The sequence below is a fragment of the Glossina fuscipes genome, unplaced genomic scaffold (assembly GCF_014805625.2).
Source record: "Glossina fuscipes isolate IAEA_lab_2018 unplaced genomic scaffold, Yale_Gfus_2 90, whole genome shotgun sequence".
NCBI lineage: Eukaryota > Metazoa > Arthropoda > Insecta > Diptera > Glossinidae > Glossina > Glossina fuscipes.
In genome coordinates, this window is record NW_023998444.1 from 1,457,932 (window position 1) to 1,479,750 (window position 21,819).

Here is a 21,819-nt window from a genome sequence, read left to right on the forward strand (position 1 = left end):
AAAAAAAAAAAAAAAAAAAAAAAAAGTTAAGAAATATATACAAATGCAATAAAATATCCATGAAGGCCAAATATAATTACGCAGTTTGCATTGCATTACCAGAAAAAGTTTAAAACTTTTCTTTTATAATTTACTGCATATTTTTTGTTGTTGTTTTTTTTTTTTTTTACTGTTTCATCCTCATTTTATTTTATTTTATTTCATTTCATTGTACCACAAATGTCATTTTGTTGCTAAAGTCGCGGAAAAGAAACAAAAAATAGTAAATAAGTTTTTAGAGGAAAGCAAAACAAAGTGTTTATAAGCACGCAACAATAACTTAATGTTACCGGTAGTGGATCATAGTAAACAAAAGGAATTCGAATATAGAAACAAAAAAAAAAAAAAAAAAAAATACAAGTAAAAATAAAAATTAAATAAAAAACATGAAAAAAGAAAATGACAATTGAATGGCGTAAGCTTCGAGTGTGGCTGGGTGATGCAGACAATCCTCGTTAAAAAGTTACGATGCAAAGTGTAACTGAATATCGTAGATATAAAAAAAAAAAAAAAAATAACTTTTAATAAATGATTACGGGCTTGTTGCAGCTGTTTGCTTTCTATCATCTTTATGCAGAATTTGGATGAAGTTTCTGTTTTTTTTTTTTGTTGCTCGCAACAACAACAATTTATCTGGATTCGTCTTTCCTGCCTTTCCAGATGTCGAAAGTAGATAAATACCACTTCCTATTTCCTTCCTCCTCTGTCCACAATACATCCTGGTCACCGCTGCAACGGTGCGCTTCTTGCGTTCTCCTTAAGCAAACTTTTGTCGAACCGTGATAAGATACAAATGAAATCGAGTCACTTATTCACCTGCTCTACGTTTCAGTCACCTACAGAAATGTATAGATTATGACAAAAAAATGTTCTCCTTTTCACGACGAAAGATATGATTATCCTTACAGTTATCTTAGCATCAGAAGCGCACTTAATGAGATGCGGCTTATTAAGCAACTTGTTCAGAGAGCAGTGAATTCAAAACAAAAAGCAATATTCGCAGTGCATGACGGATTAGTCTAGTCACTTAGCCGCAGCTTAGAAGTCAACGCCATTCCAGGCATAAATTTTCACGTAAAGAGCTAAAAAATCCCTCCCCAAAATAAAAGGTAGTAGAGGTTTACTAATAGGATAAGTGTATACGGGTTGTATCTGGTGCGAATGCTGCTCAAATGTCGCAGTTATGAGTCTAAGATTCCAGGGCGACAGCTCAACTCCGATCAAATTCAACCGGGAGAGAACTTTGACTTGGTATTATTAGTCTAAAATTCTATAGCAATAGCTTACCTGCGAAGTACAAATCGACGTTAAAAATTCGACTATACAACCGTGATTTCGATCTGATAGCTCTAATCTAATATTTTGTAGTTACACTCCCGCTACGAAGTTTAGGAGGAAGATGAAAACTTGGTGGTCTGGTGCAATATTTAATTCGAGCTTCAAAATATGGCCACATTATGTAATTTCAGCCTGATATCGCAAGTCTAAGACCTTACGTGCATAGTTAGGTAATGACCTTCAAGCTAAGATTGAATACAACGTCACATGGTGCAATTTCAAACCGATGTCTCTGGTCTAAAACCCTACGAACATAGTTAGGTTATGAACTTTAATCTCAGATTATATCTATGGTCACATAATAAGCAGCTTTGAAGATCGAACTGGTATCTGTAGTTTAAAATTCTGTAGTAACTCTTTAGCTACTAAGCTAACAACACTGCCGAAACTTTACTCTATCACTACTGAGTTTTTTTTTAAATTTGGATTAAACTAGTCAACCTACTAGGTAGAATTGGCGTTCGCGTCTACCAACTATAAATCACAACAAAGGACTTTTTGCTTTCGCTAAATAGGAAAAGGTTCAGTTAGTCTTCTGAGAACTCTTTTGTGTGGTGGATGTTTTATTGGGCTGCGGCTCGCAATTCCAAAGTTGGTGTGGAAAACTCCGTCATGTAATGCTTTGAGAGTTTAATCAAAGCTAGTGCTAAAAGGCGAAAGATGCGAAAATATATGCTATATATAATAATAAGTGATCGGGCAGATACAGCTTTAAAGTATGAACCGATGTTTGCACCCTTTTTACTCTTTTACATGTAATGTTGAACGAAATGTAAGCTAATCAACAAAGGATAACGCAAGAACATCCAATACCGTTACAACTACTTACCCTGGTCACCTGGAGAAGTTAGGAGAGCTCGGAAAATTACAAAAAAAAAGGAATTATTAGGATTCGACCCAATATTTACCTATTAATGCAGTCCCATTTAACTCAAGGAACTGAGACGGAAAGGGATGTAACACTTCACATTTCTAGAAGCTAATCAGAATATATGGGCAGGGTAGAAAGACGTGTAGAACGAGATTTTTCGAAAAACGTCGACATGATAAAAATGTGCAATCACTAATCCTCGGATTATTTCCACTGGTGATACTTTTCAGAGTTGCTTAGAATCTAATCCGATCATAGAAATGAGAAGAATACAAGGCAAAACTTACTGAATTAGACTAAAGAGGCGTAGATGAATTCGAAATATTTTATCGTGGGTCAATGCAATTATCAGAATCCATGAAACGAGCGTAAATGGATGTTAGTTAAGATTAAAAACCGAAAGTGAATTTTCCTCCAAGATACTTGCATAATTTGCGAACGCTTTTAAAGGATAAAATATAAGATTCCGCTTATACAAAGTGTTGATGTGAACAAAGGAAAAACAAATATCACAACATAACCTCAAAATGAATAAACTCCAAATACAAATATTTATGATAAAGCTCCGCCACTGTACCTTAAACTTAATGATAGTAAAAACGAAGAATTTTCATATAAATAAATAAGCATCAGATATTTAATAATTATTATCAATTAAGAGAGAAGAACTACCTTAGTGCATACTTAGCATTTTTTTAGGTCAACCGGATATATATTGACATATAATACTTTGAAGACTTTTTAATTAAATCTAATAAAATCATTGATGTTGAAATACGAGAGATAGAGGAAATTAATCCTTTTTTTTCATAGAATATGTGTGCATGCAAGCACATTATAAACATCTCTGCAGGATATGTAAGATGAATGTTGCGTTGAAAAAGTAAAGGGAATTTTTGTTTTAAAACGGGCAGGCATATATATATGTGTACGTTTTTTCTTTTTTGATACGCCCACTTTAGTTAGCTAGTTGATGCAAGTGCCTCGTCAAGTGTCAGAACGAATAAGTTTTGTATCGAAAACTGCAGATAAATATATATAAAAATTGTCGGTGTTTTCGGAGTTTGCCTTGGTTTCTGCTGCATGGTGAGCATGTCTGTGCACAGTTTGCGTCCATTTCTTAACTTTATAGTCTTAATCGATCAAGGAATGTTTTGTAATAAATTTCAGCTTTATATTGCTAATTTTTGTGACTCTGACGACTCACGAAATTAACTCAAATTCAAGGGTTTCCGTAAATCTAGTGTTAAAAATACAACGATTGTAGATAGTAAGGTAAACTTTTATTTTTTTGCTTAGTTGATACAATTGTTATTATTTCACGTCTTTTGGTTTATTATCTTGCACGTTAAGCGTTTTTTGTAACGCTCAGTTTTCAAGGTAAACAAAGTTTAGTTAAAGAGAGGTTTTACATTACATTGTGCTTAAATAACGAACGCAGGACCTCCTCAGGTAATTTGAAAATTTGAAAGGAAGTAAACGAAAGACGAAGCATGTTGTAAAAGACCATTAATCTCAAGCAAAATGTCAAGAAAATCAGGAGTCGTATGTTACTTAGTAATCATTGAATATATGTTGGAGACTTTCCACATATCATAGCAATTGGAACAATTCTAATAATTGTAAGGAAAGATTGGCAATTGTCCTGTCCTTGTCTTCTCGTCATCTCGTCTTCTTCCTGAAGAACAATAACATGTTGTTGGAATGCATAATTATTGCTGATAATACATTGATATCGAATATTAGGCGGTCTCTAACTTGTGTTTCAAGGTCAACTCATCCTTGAATGCTACCGATCATGTTAATTTGAAGATCATGCCTATTGATAACACTTTGACGAAACTGTGGTTTTTTTCATCTTACTTCCCCACTTTTGCCAACTTGAGATTGATTGATTAAATACCTAATCGTGCCGCTCATATCTCCTAACGTTCCCGGCATATTAATTGGTATTTCTAGCAACAAAGAATGCAGAATGCTGTTAATAAGCGCGCCAGCTAGTCTTCAATAAGTGAAAATATCACTGCGATAGAGTTCGGTCGTAGCTACAGTGGGTATTTACTCAGTTGGCATAGGCACACCGCTTACTGATTTAGCGCATACCCATTAGATTACGGGTAACATCTCGCTATTTCTTTTCACGTCACACGAACTCGGGAATCAAAAACAAAAAAAAAATTTGATGATTGTTTTCAAAATCACTCTGTAAGAGGCTTTATGGTCTCACTGCCATATATAATTTTATTGTCACGTATAAGTATTTCTATTAACTAATTAACTAAGTTAAATTAAAAAAGAAAAAAACGCCGGAACCGGAACGGAATTTTCACAATGACTTTGAATTACTACAAAGGACTTACCAAATACTAAACTAATCGAGTGACATGTTAGATGTGAATGACGATATTATGGATTAAAAAAAAGAAAAAAAGAAAATTTAAAAATAAAATTTCCCCTTACTTTTTGAACACTGTGCTATTTACAACATCACATACCTATCTAATATCGCTTTTTCCATTATTATTATGACATAATAAAATCATTTAGCTTTCCTATAGGGATTAAATTTTCTTTGTTGTAACACAATAATGCTTGAAAAATTTTTAAGCATCAACTTATAAATGCTTAACAGAAGCAGATGCATTTTAACAAAAAAAAAAGAAAAAATTATTTGATCAAAATTTTAGAAGCAAAAAAAGAACAGAGAGAAAGAAATAGAGAATAATGTAAAATAGAATAAATTTCAGTTCATAGTTTCAATATTAAAATTCCTTTTACTTTTTGAACGCATCATCTAGTTATCCAAGATTGCTTTTCCTATTATTATTATTATTATTACTATTATTATCACAAAGTAAAATCATTTAACTTCTCTTCTTTGGTTGCAATACAATACGAAAAGGCTTGAAATGCTTTCAAGCATTAACGCATGAATGCTTAGTAGTAGCAGACGAAATTTAAATGTGGAAAAAAAATCGATGTTCACAAAATTTGAAAAGCAAAAGCAAAAACGTGGAGACAGTTAGAATGAATAAGAAAACTAAAAATTTTCATCCAATATTAAAAAGAAAAAAACAAAAAAAAAATTCCCCTTACTTTTTGAACACGATCATGTATGCAACATCATATAGTTATCCAAGATTGCTTTTCCCATTGTTGTTATAACAAAATAAAATCATTTAACTTCTCTATAGGGATTAATTTTTTTTTTTTTTTTTTTTTTTTTATTGTCACAATACAATAAAGCTTGAAATATTTTCAAGTATCGGTTCTAACGAATCCTTAGCAGAAAGAGAATTTAAATTTTAAATGGAAAACAAAAAATCACCTTTTTTTTTACCAAAAATTAATATTAAAAAAAAGGCATAAAGAGAGGGATAGAAATAGATAATAAGAAGGCGAGAAGCTTTTAATCTGCTTTGAACTTTTGAACTTTAAAACAATTGTGTATAGATTATGATATAAGTAAAGATAAGCGAAAAACTAAACGGGAGAGGTTAACAAACTCGAATAACCGCAAATAAAGCGAAGAATAACAGCAGACTTTGAAAAACTATTACGAGCATAGTATATACGAAAAGTATGGTTCCATTCAACTGTTGTGCATAAAAGAACGCATTTTCCCTGTTTTTCTTTTCTTTCCTATTTTTTTTTTTTTTTTTTTTTTACAATTTCTCACACCATTCAATATATGATAATACCTTTAGGGTAAGTATGTGTGGGGGATAAGTATATAATACTTTAGTTCGGCAATCGGCATAAACAACAAGTGCTAAAAAAAAGGGCAAAAAAAAAAAAAAACATGTTTTATAATTCATTTTGAAAGCCGCACTTATATGCATCGAGATAAAGAAAATGTTAAGCTATTGCCATATAAGCCATAGCTCATTCTGTCTCTCTCCCACTCTTTCTTTAGATGTGTATTTATATTAAGAGCAAAAAATTCATTTAAAATATATATTTTATAAAGTTCGCAACACAATACATTATATACATTATAACCGCTGTTCTTTTTATGTTAAATATGTTTGATGCGTATGTACGTACGTACGTACGTACGTATGCACTTAAATGCATAAATACGAGTAAATGTCTGTTTAATGTTCATTTAAATGAGTTTATATATCCATGCAAACATATATACATATATATATATATATATATATATATACATACATACATGCCCACATATATATATATATATATATATATATATATATGTATCCTTTGGTATACATTTAACTGCATTTACATAACAGAGTGTTTGCTTTGCGTTTTAACTGTTTTGCTTTGTATGTGCTCGGGTATTATTGTTATTTTCTAGGGATGTAGTCATTGTTTTGTAACTGCAGGAAGCTTTAATGCAGTTGTTATTTAGTTGAATTTTTTTTTTTTGCTCATACATCCATCACCTCAGGTTAGGTATATCCGTTACGGTAATTTACAAGTAACGACCAAAAGTATGATAATTTGGATATAAAATGAGATTTGGTTATGTATCGTACAACTGCCGGCCGTTAATGATAGCTTGGATACATAAAAATGCTTTAATGTAATTCAATGGATTGAAAGGACAATCAGAACGTTATTATTGGTCAGAGTAAGTCTTTAAATATCTCTGTCTTCAATGCCTCGCTTCTTATCCGTAAACACAAAATTCTTACACTCGCTGTTACGACAAATCTTGCAATAGTGCAAACTGATATATCTCTAAGGCATTCGAGAAATCATTTGTATTTACACAATTGGTAATTGGTTATGTGTCAGCAATGAAGCGCTCACTTAGGCGGCATCGGTGCACAATGTTTGCAGTCTTGAACTCGATTGGCAACAGTAAACATGAGAACCTTTCTTCTAGTCTACTACAATATTGCCAACATATACTTGTACGGTGTGAAGAACTATCGTCATTATGGGCGGCTCTCAGCAGTATATTGCAATAATATCTGTAATTAATGGCATTGCAAACGGCTAACCTTATAGCCCACCAGTATTTGCTGTGATTTTTGTAGTGATAGTAATATACAGGCAGCAATAGGTGTCAATAGCGGTTTCTTTCATTTCGTTTGATGGTAGAAAACGGCATTGAATGAATTCTCCTGCTGGGCGGGTATTCAAGATCTTACGGTCTCTTAGGGTAATATTCAGGACAGTACTGCCATCATATCTTTTCTAGTTGTCTAGCATTTTATTGAGAGCAGTAAACATCAACCCTGGTCTCACGGTGGATTAGGAGTTGCGCAAATCATTGGCAGATCTATTCTTTCCACTTGATCGTCAAAATTAGCGAGAGTACGTCAATATGCATTTTGGCCTGCAGTACATATATGTAGGTAGGAATGTTTACAAGCAATAACCGAATTATAGCTGTAAGAGGGCAAACTAGCGGCGATGTATGCCACTAAGAGTCGGAGTTCTTTGAAATGTTGATGACAGACCGCTGTACGTATTCAAATTGCACTCTGGAACCGAGGAACGAATTACGATTGCTACAAGCTCATGCGGTTCATGTTTGCGGTTCAAGTCTGATAATCGTATTCCTACGAACATAAGCGGGAAACAAATGCGATGAGCATCGTAAGATTCGTTACGTAGTCAGCCGAATGGTTGATTTTTAAACATTGCACCTTTAAAGGCGTCTCCAAAGAATCTTCACAATGACTAGAAGGCCATTTGGGTCACTTATGTTTGGTACTCGAATTCTTCCTATCATAAGCAGCAAGCAAACGCAATGGGTGTCGCAAGATTTGTTGCTTGGTTAACCAATGTGCAACTATACTGCTCTCTATATTCAATTCCTTGGACTGAAAAACCGTTACGATTGCCACAAGCTATGGCATGGCTCATTCATGTCTTTTATTCGAATTCTTGCAAACATAACCAGCTCATCACTGTGCTAAGTATCGCAAGATTTAATCATAGTATACTCCTCCCCATTGAAATTGTACTCTTGAACCAAATATATCCCACGAAGACTGCAGCTGAATGTCGCTCAATGTATGTCCACCTTTTGGACCCTTGCAGAGTAACTATTGTTCACTTAAGCAGTATTATAAGCAGCGTAAGTATCACAATATTCGACTCAAACCGAGAGTGAATTATTGTCCTACCACTCTTTACATATGCTATTGTATACATTTAATTTTTTGTTATTGTGTTTATTTTCGCTCATTTTTTTTTCATTTTTTCTTTTGGCAAACCCCCACCACAAGTGCAAAGTTTATTACACCTAAAGATAACATCATAAATAAAAAAAAAAAAAAAAAAAAAACTAAAGTAAAATTGAAAAAATCATACGAAACTTTAGTAAAAAGCTTAAAAATTCTAGAAAAAATTGCAAAACACATTTTTTCTTCACATAATACGATAATAAAGATATGCCTTAATATAATACAGAAGAAGAAGAAGAAGAGATCCCGATTCCGGATGTCTATCAATTGCAAAAAAACTTAAATGGAATCTAAGCTTTTGAGTGTATACATATTACCTTAATCTCTTATCTGACCATCACCCTATTACACCTATAGGCGACACCCCCTCAGTGGTTAGTCACATTAAATGGCAAAAAAAAAAAAAAAAATAGAAAAGAAAATAAGTTAATATTCTTAAGGTTTCTTTACTTTTTTAACCACAATGTTTGTAAAGCTGGTTTAATAGAATTTCTTTTTCTGTTAGGTTTTAACGAGAGGTTGCAGACCTACGAAATGTTAAATGAATATGACATGAAGAGTAAACTGGGTGTCTTAGATGAGTCAATAAGTTTTGTGTTTCATTATTTTAGTGCTTAGAAAATACTCGTTAAGGGAAGTAAGGTCTTCAACGAATCTTGTTTTTAACAACTCGTTTCATTCTTGCAGCCACGAAAAATGGGCCGCCTTCTTGTGGGAATCTGAAATATATAACTGCTTTGCCATCCTTTAGAAGTCTTCCTAAGCATTTTCAGGTCCCTCCTCGCCCTAATTCTATGGCTGTAGCAGCCGTCTTCAATATCACGCAATACATCAGCGGCCCTGGCCATCGTTGAACTACTTACGAAATTAGTAAAAAATTCCTAAAGTGACACTGTTTAAAGCACAGTGTAAAGTTTTGATAATTTTGGAGTTAAGTGTGAACAATGTGACGATCTACCAGAAAAAATAGAAGAAGCAAATATTTACATATTTTTATACTTGCCACATAGTTTATGAAGTTGGTTCGTAAGATAGACTCACTTTTTATTATACCGATCGATTCGGAATCATAATCTACATTGATCTAAGCCTGTCTGCCCGACTGTCGGACTGATGTTTGTCTATGTAAATTTGTGTTCAAGCTAAACGTCACAATTTTTGAGATATTTTGATAAAATTGGACGAATAGTATTGAAAATCTTTCGGATCGGGCCACGTTTTCGCCCACTCCCCATATAATGCCCAATTCTGAAATTTCGTTACATGGAAAAAATTTGCGATTTTCAAAATTTCTTGGCAAAAGTGGCAAAAGTCGTGGAATTTCGGAATTCTAAATTGGTATGAAAACTTTGGACCGGACGGGGTAGTCTTTGAATCCCTCCTTCTTTGACGAAAACTGAAGTTCATACGACAAAAAGATATACTTTTTAAATGCTTCATGAAAAAATTTAACATAAAGAAATTCTCTTTACCAATTATCATCCATCTTGGCCTATCTTTTGGATCCTAATCTAATAAGCATTTTCGCGCAAATTGAGCAGAAAAGTCTAAGCTTTATTATGTGATAATGAAAATTGACCCATAATAGTAATTTCGTACAAAAATAAGCAAAGGGCTTCGACAATGTGGCGTAGAGCATTTAGTGATCGGCCTTGCCCGTCTATACTATTCTTACTTGTTTCATTGCAATTTATTTCGAGGATAACAAAGGCAGATACTATGATATGATATGATAATATGATGTTGTGACACAACACAAGTTACTTCGCCGTTGATTACGACCGGGTGACCTTTCTTCTTCTTTCTAAAAGAAATTACATACCTATGGCAAATGCAATTCACGTTCAATTTCATCAAATAGGAAAATTTTTTCAAATGAATAAAAAGTCTGTCTCATTACCGACAGGTAACTCCCGACAGAGCCTTTTCCTCTTTTTTCAGCGTTTAACATTCATACACTTGAGTAATATACCATAAGTTTTTCCTCTTCTCAGCTCTGGTTAAATTCGCAATTTCTTAGGGAGAAATAAATCGCAAATAAGATCTCGAGAAGAAGAATTTATTTAGGGCTTTAAAAGTCCTGTAGATATCGAATTGAGTTCTCTCATTATTTGATCAGATGTATAGAAAAAAAGGAAAAAGAAAGAAATTTTTATTCTGTGAGTCTCGCAATTAAATTAAACTTTGTATAGTTTTTCAATATTTCTGTTCGTTGAGAACGATTTCCAAAATTCATTTATAATGAATTGTTTCTGTTTTAGTTATTTTTCGCTTCAAATATGATTTTTCAATTACATTTACCTATCCAAGCACGCACCCCTTAAAGGGGTCGAGCGAGAGGGAGAGAGAGAGAGGGAGGGTAAGTTGTGTCTCTCGCAAGCACTTGTGTATTCAAACATTCTTTTGGTTAAGTTTTATGTGATTTGACACCAGATGCTTATATGCCATGGCGACCATTTACTAGTTGGGTTTTTATGGTTTTTGATAATACAAACGTACATAAATACGCAAGGGCACATACAAATGCACACATAAGCATAACACGAAATGTAAGAATGTTAGAATTAGAGTGGTTCGTTAAAAATATAATTTTTTTTTTTTCAAATTTTATAAATTCATCTATAATGGAAGTACAACGTCAATCAACAGGTGTCAATGACAAGATATATTGAGATAAATTACTTTTAAAAGACTTTCAGGCTTTTGCTTTGGCAAAAATCGTTTTATTATTTCGCTAATTTTGTATTTTCCTCTATATGGTTCAGGGCATATTCCCTGTGATGGTGAGAAAGTAAAAATTGATCAAAGTTAAGGTGTGCAATCTGCAATCTGACAGATTTGTAAGTGTTATGTCTCTACTGGTCTAGTGTTCATTCCAGCTGCATATCGCTATGCAGAACTCGGTTAGGCTGACTTCAAACTCTTTTTTATCTCATTGGGTAGCCCAATATGGATTCAATGACAAATATTTGCACAGCGCACTCAACGGAAAGAATTTCGTATTAAGCAGTGATCTTCTCGAACAATTGCGTTCATCCCGTGTGTAAGAGTATGCATGAGGACACTGGTGTCAAACCGAACAGTGGGCAATATGCTTGCCAAGCTTTCTGGTACGCAGAAGTATTGAATGAATGGAATGACTTTTTGAACAGTCGAACTGCTAACTATGACACTCCCAACAGACCCGAAACACAATTTCCGATTGTTGACTTTGAAAGAATAAAGTTGCTTGATTGCCACTCTCGTCCATGTCGGCTAATGAATTTAATTACTATTCATATGGAAAATGTTATTTTCAATCTTAAAACTTTTCATTCTATTTCAAACAAAGGCATTAAAGGATCTTCAAAAAATATTGTCAGGCACTTTTTTAAAAATTTAATAAAAATTCGGTAATTACTGGAAGTAACAATAAAGCTTGAGTTCTAGCGGAGTAGTAAGTACAATATTTTCGTAAAAAAGTTGCTTTTCATTTGCAATAAGTGGAATATTCTAAATCGGTCCTAAACATGTTGTGTCATGTAAAACTTTATTGGACTTAAATTGCTTGCTTTAAGAAAAGAAAAAAAAAGCTTATAATTAGTGAAATTTCTGGCTATTTTGCCATGGTTAATGACCATAGAGATTTGTTGCGCTCTGTGGCGTATAATAACGCATCGTAGATATATATTTGAAGCTTTATTACGATTGCCAGTAATCATCAATCTATACAACACTGTGTTCAAAAAGTAAGAGCAATATTCCAGTTAAGATGCAGGTGGACGGGTAAGATATCGATTTGAAGCTCTATCATGATTTCCCCTAATTATCGAACTATATAACACTTTGTTCAAAAAGTAAGAGCAATACTCCAGTTAATATTCAAATGCGCGGGTATATGGATTTTTAGAAATATTTTTGTATTTTTTTTCTCAATTGGTAGCGCTCTGGCAGACCTCGGTGGTAAATTTCGCATCATAAATACCATTTTCCAACTATTTCGCAATCTTTTTACTTTGTCCCATCATAACTATTTCCAACTATAAATTCCCATCGGTCGACAGGAGGAATATTTCTTACTGTAATAGTCAGAAAGTAGTGAGGAGACGGAAAGAGAAAGAGTTTGGCAACCGCTATCTCTAGAAAGTGGTCTTCAGTATTTTACTTCTCACTCAGCGAATCGAGCGTAGCATCAGATGTATGGCACGTAGCACCACCCGGCTGGAATCATAAATTTTCGCTACTCATGGCCTCAAGTACTGGTCAAAAAAATTCGGCCAACATAAAGCTGGTAAGGCTTTTTCTTTCATCGTCTCGAAAGAAAGAAGATCCAATGACACGGCCAAATCAAGAACCACATTATATAGCAAGTTTTTCTGAATGCAATGGCATCTCATGGAGCGCTTCTCAATCCTTCTAGCTCCAATAGGGACAATTTTATGTATTGGCAATGTCACCAAGACGAAAAAAGCCTCATCTGCGCAACAGAAGCCTGTATTTTAAAGATTTCTAAAAGTTCAAAAACCGTTAATTGTACTGAATCTCTCTATATTGGAAACATAGGTAAAAATGGAATTCGGAATTTTCAAAAGTAACGCTTCTAATGAAAGTATCGCTTACGATATATATAGTGTAGGAAATTTTCGAACCACTCCACTTTGTATACTTAACGTCAAACCTTATCGTATACATTTCATTTGCATGCCATGTTCTGGCCTCAAAGACCCGAGAAGTGTTGTATGCATGCAAAATATTTGTTGTTATTACTGTTGGTTTTGTTGTTCGTGTTGCTATTGTTGTTGTTGTTTTTTTAGTTATGTTTGCTTTAAAGCAAATGGTAGGCTTGGTGCATGATTTATGACATAGTCAACAAAAAAATGGCTTACTATAATAATAATAAAATCAAAAAAAGAACAAGAAAAATAACAAGAACACCAGCAACAACAACAACAACAACAACAATAACAAGGAGAAATGCAGTATCAGTAGGATACCAAGCACTTTATGAAAGGAACTCTTTAAATTAAAAATAAATTATCATCAACTTTAGTAACAAATTATACTACAATTTACTGTCAACGCCATAAGGTTTATTCCATCCCTCTGCCAATGTTTTTTTTGTCTGCCGTTTTGTTTATTAAAATTTGTCCCTAAAAAGATATAAAAAAATAAGAAAGATAAACAAAATGCATAGAAGTGAAACAAATTACTTTAAGGATAAAGTTCGAATAAGAAAGAAATATTACTATGCAATAAACAGTAATAATTTTTTTTTTGTTATTGTTGTTGTTGTCGCTTTTAGATTAAATTACGCATAAACTTGTTGTAAATAGTTTTTATATCCGTCTATAGGGGATAACAAGAATATGTTTTATAACAATTGCATTTTATTTTTAATACCAAGATATACATATATATATATATATATACATATACATACATATGCAAGCATAAAACTTGGGAACTTTATAAATAAACTTGATTAAGATGAGATTTTAAACAAATGTTAGTTCATCTGCCCTTACACTAACTTTGAATTTTTAAAGAGCAAAAAACTGAAGAATGGAAAAAAAAAATGGATATATGATCCTTTGATCTGGCAGGACTATGAATGCTTTTTTAAAAGCTAGACCTTTAGCTTGAACAGAAGACAAAACGACGAACAGAGAGACAGAAGGATAGACGGACAGACATGTTCGAATTGATACGGAAAGTAGCTTTGAATAGATCAGTAAAATAGCAGGAGGATTTATCTCAAGTTCTTGGAGCAAAACCAGAGTAGTCTTTCTACCGATAGCAGAGAGTAAAAAGGCGCATCTGCCGAAATCCTATAGACTTATCTGCCTAAGTTTCCTTCTCCTCAAAACTATGGAGAAAATTTTAGATAAGTTCATTAGGCGAGTCTACGGGGGCATAAGGCCCCTACACAAGTACCATTTCGCTTGCCAAAGCGACAAATCCACCACGACGGCAATGGCTACATTTGATACCGATTCACGCTAATCCTGCCAAGGGACGAAAGAAACGTCCCATTATATTCTATGCGAATGTGAGGCCATCTGCAGAATCGCATACCATGTGTTTGGCGAGAATTTGATCACATCGGAAACGGTATGGTGCTCCGATCCAAAGAAGGTGACGGGATTCATAGAAACCTTCAAATTGGACGGCTAAGGGCATGGGCGGGTACAATAGCTCCTCTAAATCGCGGTACGTCTTGACTACGTAATTAATGAGTTAATCTGAAGTCCTTCTGGTCGTTATGTACATGGACATCTGATGTGGGGTATAATAATAGTGTTATGAAATTCGCTTTTTCTAAGATACAGTCCGTATCACTGGATCGTGGATATTTTGATCAAGAGAAATACACTTCAAAGTCCTTTTATTTTACTACTTTGTCTTTCACAACAGTAGGAGTATTTATTTACAATTATATTTCTTACATGTACGATTATTCACAATTTATTTCGGCCGTATTCTCAGCTCAAATATTCTTGCCCGACTAACTCTCCCTTCCACAAATATTCTATTTATATACATTTTTACAAGCATGTTACTATACCTAAATTTATGGTTTTATTTCTAATCCCAGCCTGCTTTTCCGCTAATCGTTTTCATCGGCCTGCACCTGCATGACGCGCCTGCGAATGCTCATTTGGTTTCTCCTTCTTTAGGGAATTTATTATTAGAGAAAATTACTTAGCTGACATTAACTGAATTTGGGATTTTCGTAACAATAGTATAGTATAATGCAAGAAAGTGTATGAAGAACATTTTTAAGTATTACATGCTAAATCTTTATAAATCTCATTGTAATTAGGTCAAGTTTTTAACTGACGTCTTCTTAGAGCAGCCACCTTATCTTCTAACGCAGTCCTCCATTGCGAGACGCTAGTAGCTCTGTCTTACCTTTACATAACTATAACTCCTTTATAAGATCACATTTTGTGCCCTTCACCAGAAGGGACTTCAGAACGGAGACTCGGATCACGCAATATCGATGGCTGGATCGCATTCTCTTCTATATCATCCTCATCTTCATCGAAGCGGAAGGCGTATTTCTCTTCGATGGATAGACAGGCATAGACAGGTCATCAAAATGAAAGTGGTCTTTATCTCGGATAGACTAGCTGGTTAACGAAGTTAACCAGTAGACAACTTGCACATTCTGTGACTATCTTCTGCTTTTTAGCGATAAGTTTTTTTAATATGATTCACACAAAGTCTTTTGACTTTCGCCAGACCAAAAGACATTAAATGTTCGCTTACTCTATTACCGAGAGTGTTCATACAATTACTGCAACGATTGTGAGATGCTTTGGTTTTATTCTCCTTATCACATATATTGCACACAATATGCAAGTGGTATGCTTTTCTAGTATGAGTCGATGCTACAGTCTTGACTCGCAAAAGTTCATTTCGTCACATTTATAACAAAGGTTATCCATCCGGTTTGCTTGCATAGTTTCAAGGCTTATTGCATCTAAAACACTCACAACGTTGCCAAACAGAATGCTGCTGATCATCAATCAATCAATCAATCATCAGCTTACACCGGATTAAATGCGAGCTAATTTTTAAGTGACTTATGGCATAAAAATAATGGAAGCATGAAAGAAAGTCGATGAAGATCGATGGTCCCATTTGTTTTCATGGGTGGGCCCATGGTGTGAATTATGGCATAAAAATAATTGAAGCACGAAAGAAATTCGATGAAGATCGATGGCTCTGCTTGTTTTTATATTGAGATACATACTGGCGACCCTCTGCTTAATACAGTTAATTCGTACCGTGTTGTACGAAACTTTTTTACCAAATGACCTTGTTCCTTTGTTAGTGCACAAGTTTCCGGAGAACACCTATAAATCATTATCAATTTATGGAATTTTTTTTGTATTTTCAAAACCCGATCCCGCTTAAGTTCTTATGAACTGAACCATCAATCAAGATAACATGGCCTATAGAACTGTGCTGCTATAGTTCAGTGTTATTTGTCAAGCGAGTCATTAGATAGATATGTAATTTTCTTATCTTCATATTTGTTATAGCAATGAATGAAATACACTTCCTTCCTATACAGTCGTTGCCTAAAAGCGCTGTGACCTGTTTGGTGTCCAAGAATCGTCTTAACTCGTGTGTAAATTCCTTATACTTTTTATTAAAAAGGTTTATGGATCGCATCGTTCAGGCTACGACGTGCAATGGTTACTTACGTTCTTATGCATTTACTTAATGATTTTCTGCGTAATACATTTATGTTTTATGGGTTTCTGCGTGAAAACTCGATAAACACATGTGCAAGACATTTTTTTTTTTTTTTTTTGCATGTATATATAAATTATAAAATATATGACGCACACATGTATATGTGATGTACACGCACGCACAGAGGAGCATATAGGAAATATGAAACTAATTGAATTTAATTGAAGTTCAAGGCAAATTGCTGGAAAATATAAAACAAATTATAAATGAATTTTTCTTTTATTTTTTTATTTTTATTTTTTTTTAAATTTCACTATTTTTCCCATAAATTTTTTATCACAATAAATAAATAAATAAATAGATAATTGAAAGTTTGAAGTTAAAATAAGACAGTAGTTTAAATCATAATTAATCGCACGGAACGTGACACTATGATAGTAATTTTTCATATTTTTCATACATTAATTTATTCATTTTGTCGAGGTAATCAGCAATTCATGCGTAAGTACCTGATAAAATTTAATGACACAATTCATCGTCAATGAATATTTGCATAAAAATGTTCACTTTGCTTTTAACTTTTTCTATACTTTTCGCATCACTTGCATTATTAAGGGATTATTAAGACAATTTAATGAAAGCTTTTACAGAGAGCTATGAGCAAACTATTTTACATGCTATCACATGTAACCGAGAATATTTATCGATGGTTTAACATTAGAGCTACCAATCGTTTGGTATATGATAGTTTCAATAGTAACCGGTCATTGTGACCCTAATAATAGTTGCCAAAATGAAGATGGGAAGGTAAGGTTTAATAAAAAGAAAGAAGTTTGATGGATGAAGACGTCAAGATTAAAAAATTGGTTGTGATTTTTCCACGTACATGGCTACAGTAGAAGTGAAACCCTGACAATGTTCTCTTATTTTCGCTTATAACATTTAATCCTCGGAAACCCTGTAACTCAATTGTTTACGAAGCTGTCTGTACGCTCAGTTCAAAAATGGTTTATTTTTCTCTTCTAGTACGTCCAGTCAACTCCATTTTGTTCCCCATTTATTTGTAATTGAGTGAAGAAAGTGTTCCTGTGTATTAAAATAAATTGGAAATGAATTTGAAGTAAATGGGAATTAATATTTTGTTGCTAGGTGTGGCCGCATTAATAAATCGATTAGAAAGTTTATTCTGAGGATTATCTGGGTCACAAGTTACCGTTTGGTATAGAAAGAAATATGGAAAAGACATCGGTGTTTTTCCGAGTTTGCATTAAAATAAATTGGGAATGAATTTGAAGTAAATGGGAATTAATATTTTGTTGCCAAGTGCGGCCGTATTAATAAATCGATTAGGAAACTTATTCTGACGATTATCTGGGTCAAAAGTTATCGAATGGTATCGGTGTTTTTCCGAATTTGCTTTAATTTCTTGTATATTACGGGCGTGCAGACATATCAAGCCCATTTTTTAATTTCGCATTGCTAGTCGATCCAGGAGTGTCTTCGTTTACTTTCAGCTTTTCGAGTACCTTTTTCTGACTGTAGTGGATTCACAAAAGTTGTGGAGCAGGGAGAGATTACGGATATTTAAAAATCTTTTCATATAAATAAAGTCCCATCAAATAAATCAGGGCTTTACATGCTCTGTATACATAATTTTACGTTCAAAAGACCCATACGGTAGCCTTAGCGTTCATTGCAAGGAGGTATGCTTTCATTCTTTCAACTGTTTATGGTTATGGTTGGCTATTCTTTCGTCGATTCAACCATTCATTTCTACCACGGGATACATAGATTCGATAAGGTTGAACTGTTCACCCGTCCAGCAATTGAGTCGTTTAAAAGTTTTCCGATCATTCGAATGTCGATACTTCCATTGCATTTTGCCTTGCGACCAATCATAGATGCGACTACTTATTCTAACTTCTGTCTGATATATTAAGTACGTACTTGTTTAGAGCTTGACTTTGTTATTCTTGAGATCATCAGTGTATGCGACCGCTAATTACTCTACCTGTCCATCCGTCCAAACAATTTTCCAATTTTTTCATGGGTTTCTGTAACCAAATTATTTTATAATCATATATTCACTTGCGGTAGTCTTTCGTTCGGCCTTATTATCTATCCGCCGGTAGTTTTACCATAGTGTTCATTGCGATACGTGGTTGCTCATGCAGCTACTGCTTTGCCATTAGAGTGTTAGAAATCGCAAAAAGTTAAGATTCAAATTTGAAATTTTTTTAGTGAGCTTGAAGAGAAAAATAAACGCTCGCTCACTTCCAGTAATTAATTATTATTATAATTCACAAAAAATTAATTCTTGAATTAAAGTAAGATGAGCACTGGCAAGATCCGAGAAAAATTACAAAAACCGGAATAAAAAATGTTTAAGTTTTCGATAGCTAGCTAAGAAGAAGCAAAAGATTTCGATCTGAACTATGTAACAAAATTTTTCCCAAAGTCATTTCAAAGCATGTCCTTTCCATTAGATTAAGAGACCTATTGCCCAAAACCAATAAAAATCTGATCAAATTTTTTTTATTCCTTATCGTTGGGTGTTTATGATATATTCATGTAAAATTGTGATAAAATTTTTTATACATTATCGTTGGGTGCTATGTTGTGCCCAATGTCAATAAAAATCTGATCAACTTTTTTTTTTCCTTATCGTTGGGCGTTCATAATTCGTTTCGAGACAATATATTTTGTTCATAATTCGTTAAAATTTGCTTTTTTCATACTCTTAACCTTAATGTTTGACGGTGCGTATGAATGATCTTTTGTATTTTCTTTACACATACAACATACGCAATATATACAAAAAAAAGAAAAAAAAAATTTCTTTACCTTCTCTCATGCACGCTTAGTTCTGATGTGCAGCAGTGATGTGAACAAGAAATGCCTATTGCGACCTTGTTAAACAATTATAAGATAAATAATTTCTTCATTATTTTTTATATGTATACATATACACACATATATATGTATATATATATAGATGCATTAATGCGTTTGCTTTTCTTCTCATTTTTTTTTTTTTTCTATTGCATTTTACTTTAGCAGCTCCATTCGGAGTATAGGAGCACTTATCGTTGGCATGAGTTTACTGGTAGTTCAAGGCCAGAAGTGGTGCGTCGTGCACCCGCTCCAAATCCCAGCCAATTTGTGGGTAAGTCTTCAATTATCATAAAACATAAACGTTATTATTAACTGATTAAACTTAATGAATTGTTTTAGGTGCCACAAATGAGCCACCAATACCGCGTAGGAAAAAATGCCCAGAATTAGCTTATAAGTCGCATGAATTTATTATAGGCTCTGAATATACAGACGCTCGCAATAATGCTGCAAATCGTATGCCCAGAGTAAGTAGAAGAAATTTAAAATTTTTGCAATATTTTCTTCTTTTTTTTTTTGTTTTCATAGAATTTCTAATAAAAAATGTGTTGCCAACTGCAAACACAAAAAAGAAAAAAAACATAGAATAATAAAATAAAATATCTTGGCATATAGTGAAACGTGTTTGAAGAGAAGTAATAAAAAAAAAAAAAAAGAAACAATAGAAAGATTGTAGGAAGCTGGAGGCGAATTTTTTGATACGTATTGTTTGCATAATACACTTGTGACGGATAAGATCTGAGACATAAGTTTTGATTGCTGAAAATAAAACATGTCTTGAAATCAAATAGAAGCGAGGGTTATTTTTTACGATGATCAATAAAATTCATAGCATGCAATAGATAGTGATGTAAGTGATTAGAACTACAACCACAATAAGCGGGAGAATGGACGAACAAGCAGAGAGACGGGCAAGTGAACACCTTGATAGTCGGAAGCATGGTTGGGTGGAGAGATGCATAGGTAATGAGACGGGATGTAAAGGGTTGGACGCGTGATGGAGGGGCAAGTGATGGGATGGGTAGGTGGACGGATTGATAGATGAACCGAACGGCCATAAAAGAGACCGACAGGTGAAGAGAGCGAAATATGACGGGAAGGACAGGTGTATCTACGGACAAGTGCCGAATGGGACAGACGAAGCGAACGACCGGAGAAGAGATCAGCACATAATGGAACGGATCGGGATGAAAGGAGAAGCGGTTGGATGGACAAACGAACGAACTAACAGGTGAAGAGAACGGCATGTGTGTAGGGAATGGCACATGAAGGGCCGGCCAGCTGGATGAACGGACAAATGATGGGATAGATGAAGCGATAGACATAGGGATAAACGGGCAAGTGATTGGATGGACAAGTGACCGAACCGTCAGATGAAGGGAACGGTATGTGTAGAGCTGGACAGGTGAAGGGAGCGACATGTGAAGGGATCGACTGGTAAAGAACCGACCAGCGAATGAACCGACGGGCGAAAAGCTAGACATGCAAGAGGACGAGGTGGACGATCGCATGGACAATTGCTTAACGCTGTTTTCCAAATTTAATCAATAGACTTTACAAAGCTGTTCTCCTGATTTTGCAAACCCAATAAGAAGCTTAAACTACCACCAAGTCAGGCACATTCAACGCAGAGAGAAAAACTTATCCATGAAAATGACAAACAATACAAAGCCTAGAAATTTATGTGCGTGTAGGTAGATGCAGTAGAGTATATAAAAAAATGAAAAAAAAAAAACACAGAAGCGGAATTATTTATGCGTTTTTTCTTGAAAATAAAAAACGTGAAAAATATGAAGAAAAATGTGTTTTAGACAGCTTTGATTTGCAAATAAAAAAAAAAGTCAAATGCAAGAATTCAATGTAAACGATTTTTGGACGCGTATTCTGGATCTTTTTTAAATGCAGAGTAAAGTATTAGATTTTTTAATTAAATCGGCTTTAAATACATTTTTGTATTGTTGAGTTTTTCAGACGCCCTGTTTTTATGCCTCCACTTATGTGGTGTAATAATGATCCTAGGAATGTAAAGAAAATCGAAATTCTTCTTGTTTTCCTCCCACTTGCTGTTCTTAGTCAAACCGATGAAATGAAAAGATTAGGTGTTCGGGTCTCAGTCTCCTTTAGAAAATGTGTAAATATTGCGAATATGTACTTTGATGGTTCTATGGTTACCTTTACGATATGCTATTAAATATAATATTAAGTTATGGTTATATATGGCCCATTACACCTTGTAGTGTGGATATATTAAGTTCGTAGAAATGTGTGCAATACTTAAAACATCTTTAGGTAGATCGATATTTCGTTTCATATCAATCA

The 21,819-nt window shown here is 34.0% G+C and overlaps 1 protein-coding gene across 19 annotated transcripts in view; it reads left to right on the forward strand.

The window, feature by feature from the left end:
• Positions 1–21,819, forward strand: part of LOC119638516 (bromodomain-containing protein DDB_G0280777) — a 101,972-nt gene that overhangs the window by 40,340 nt on the left and 39,813 nt on the right. For 12 of the 19 annotated variants that reach the window (XM_038035334.1, XM_038035335.1, XM_038035336.1 and 9 more), the window contains 2 exons: positions 19,663–19,771; positions 19,840–19,967. In XM_038035334.1, the coding sequence (XP_037891262.1) occupies positions 19,663–19,771; positions 19,840–19,967 (237 nt within the window). The remainder of the gene's footprint in view (positions 1–19,662; positions 19,772–19,839; positions 19,968–21,819) is intronic. The other 7 variants (XM_038035340.1, XM_038035341.1, XM_038035342.1 and 4 more) reach the window with 1 other exon arrangement.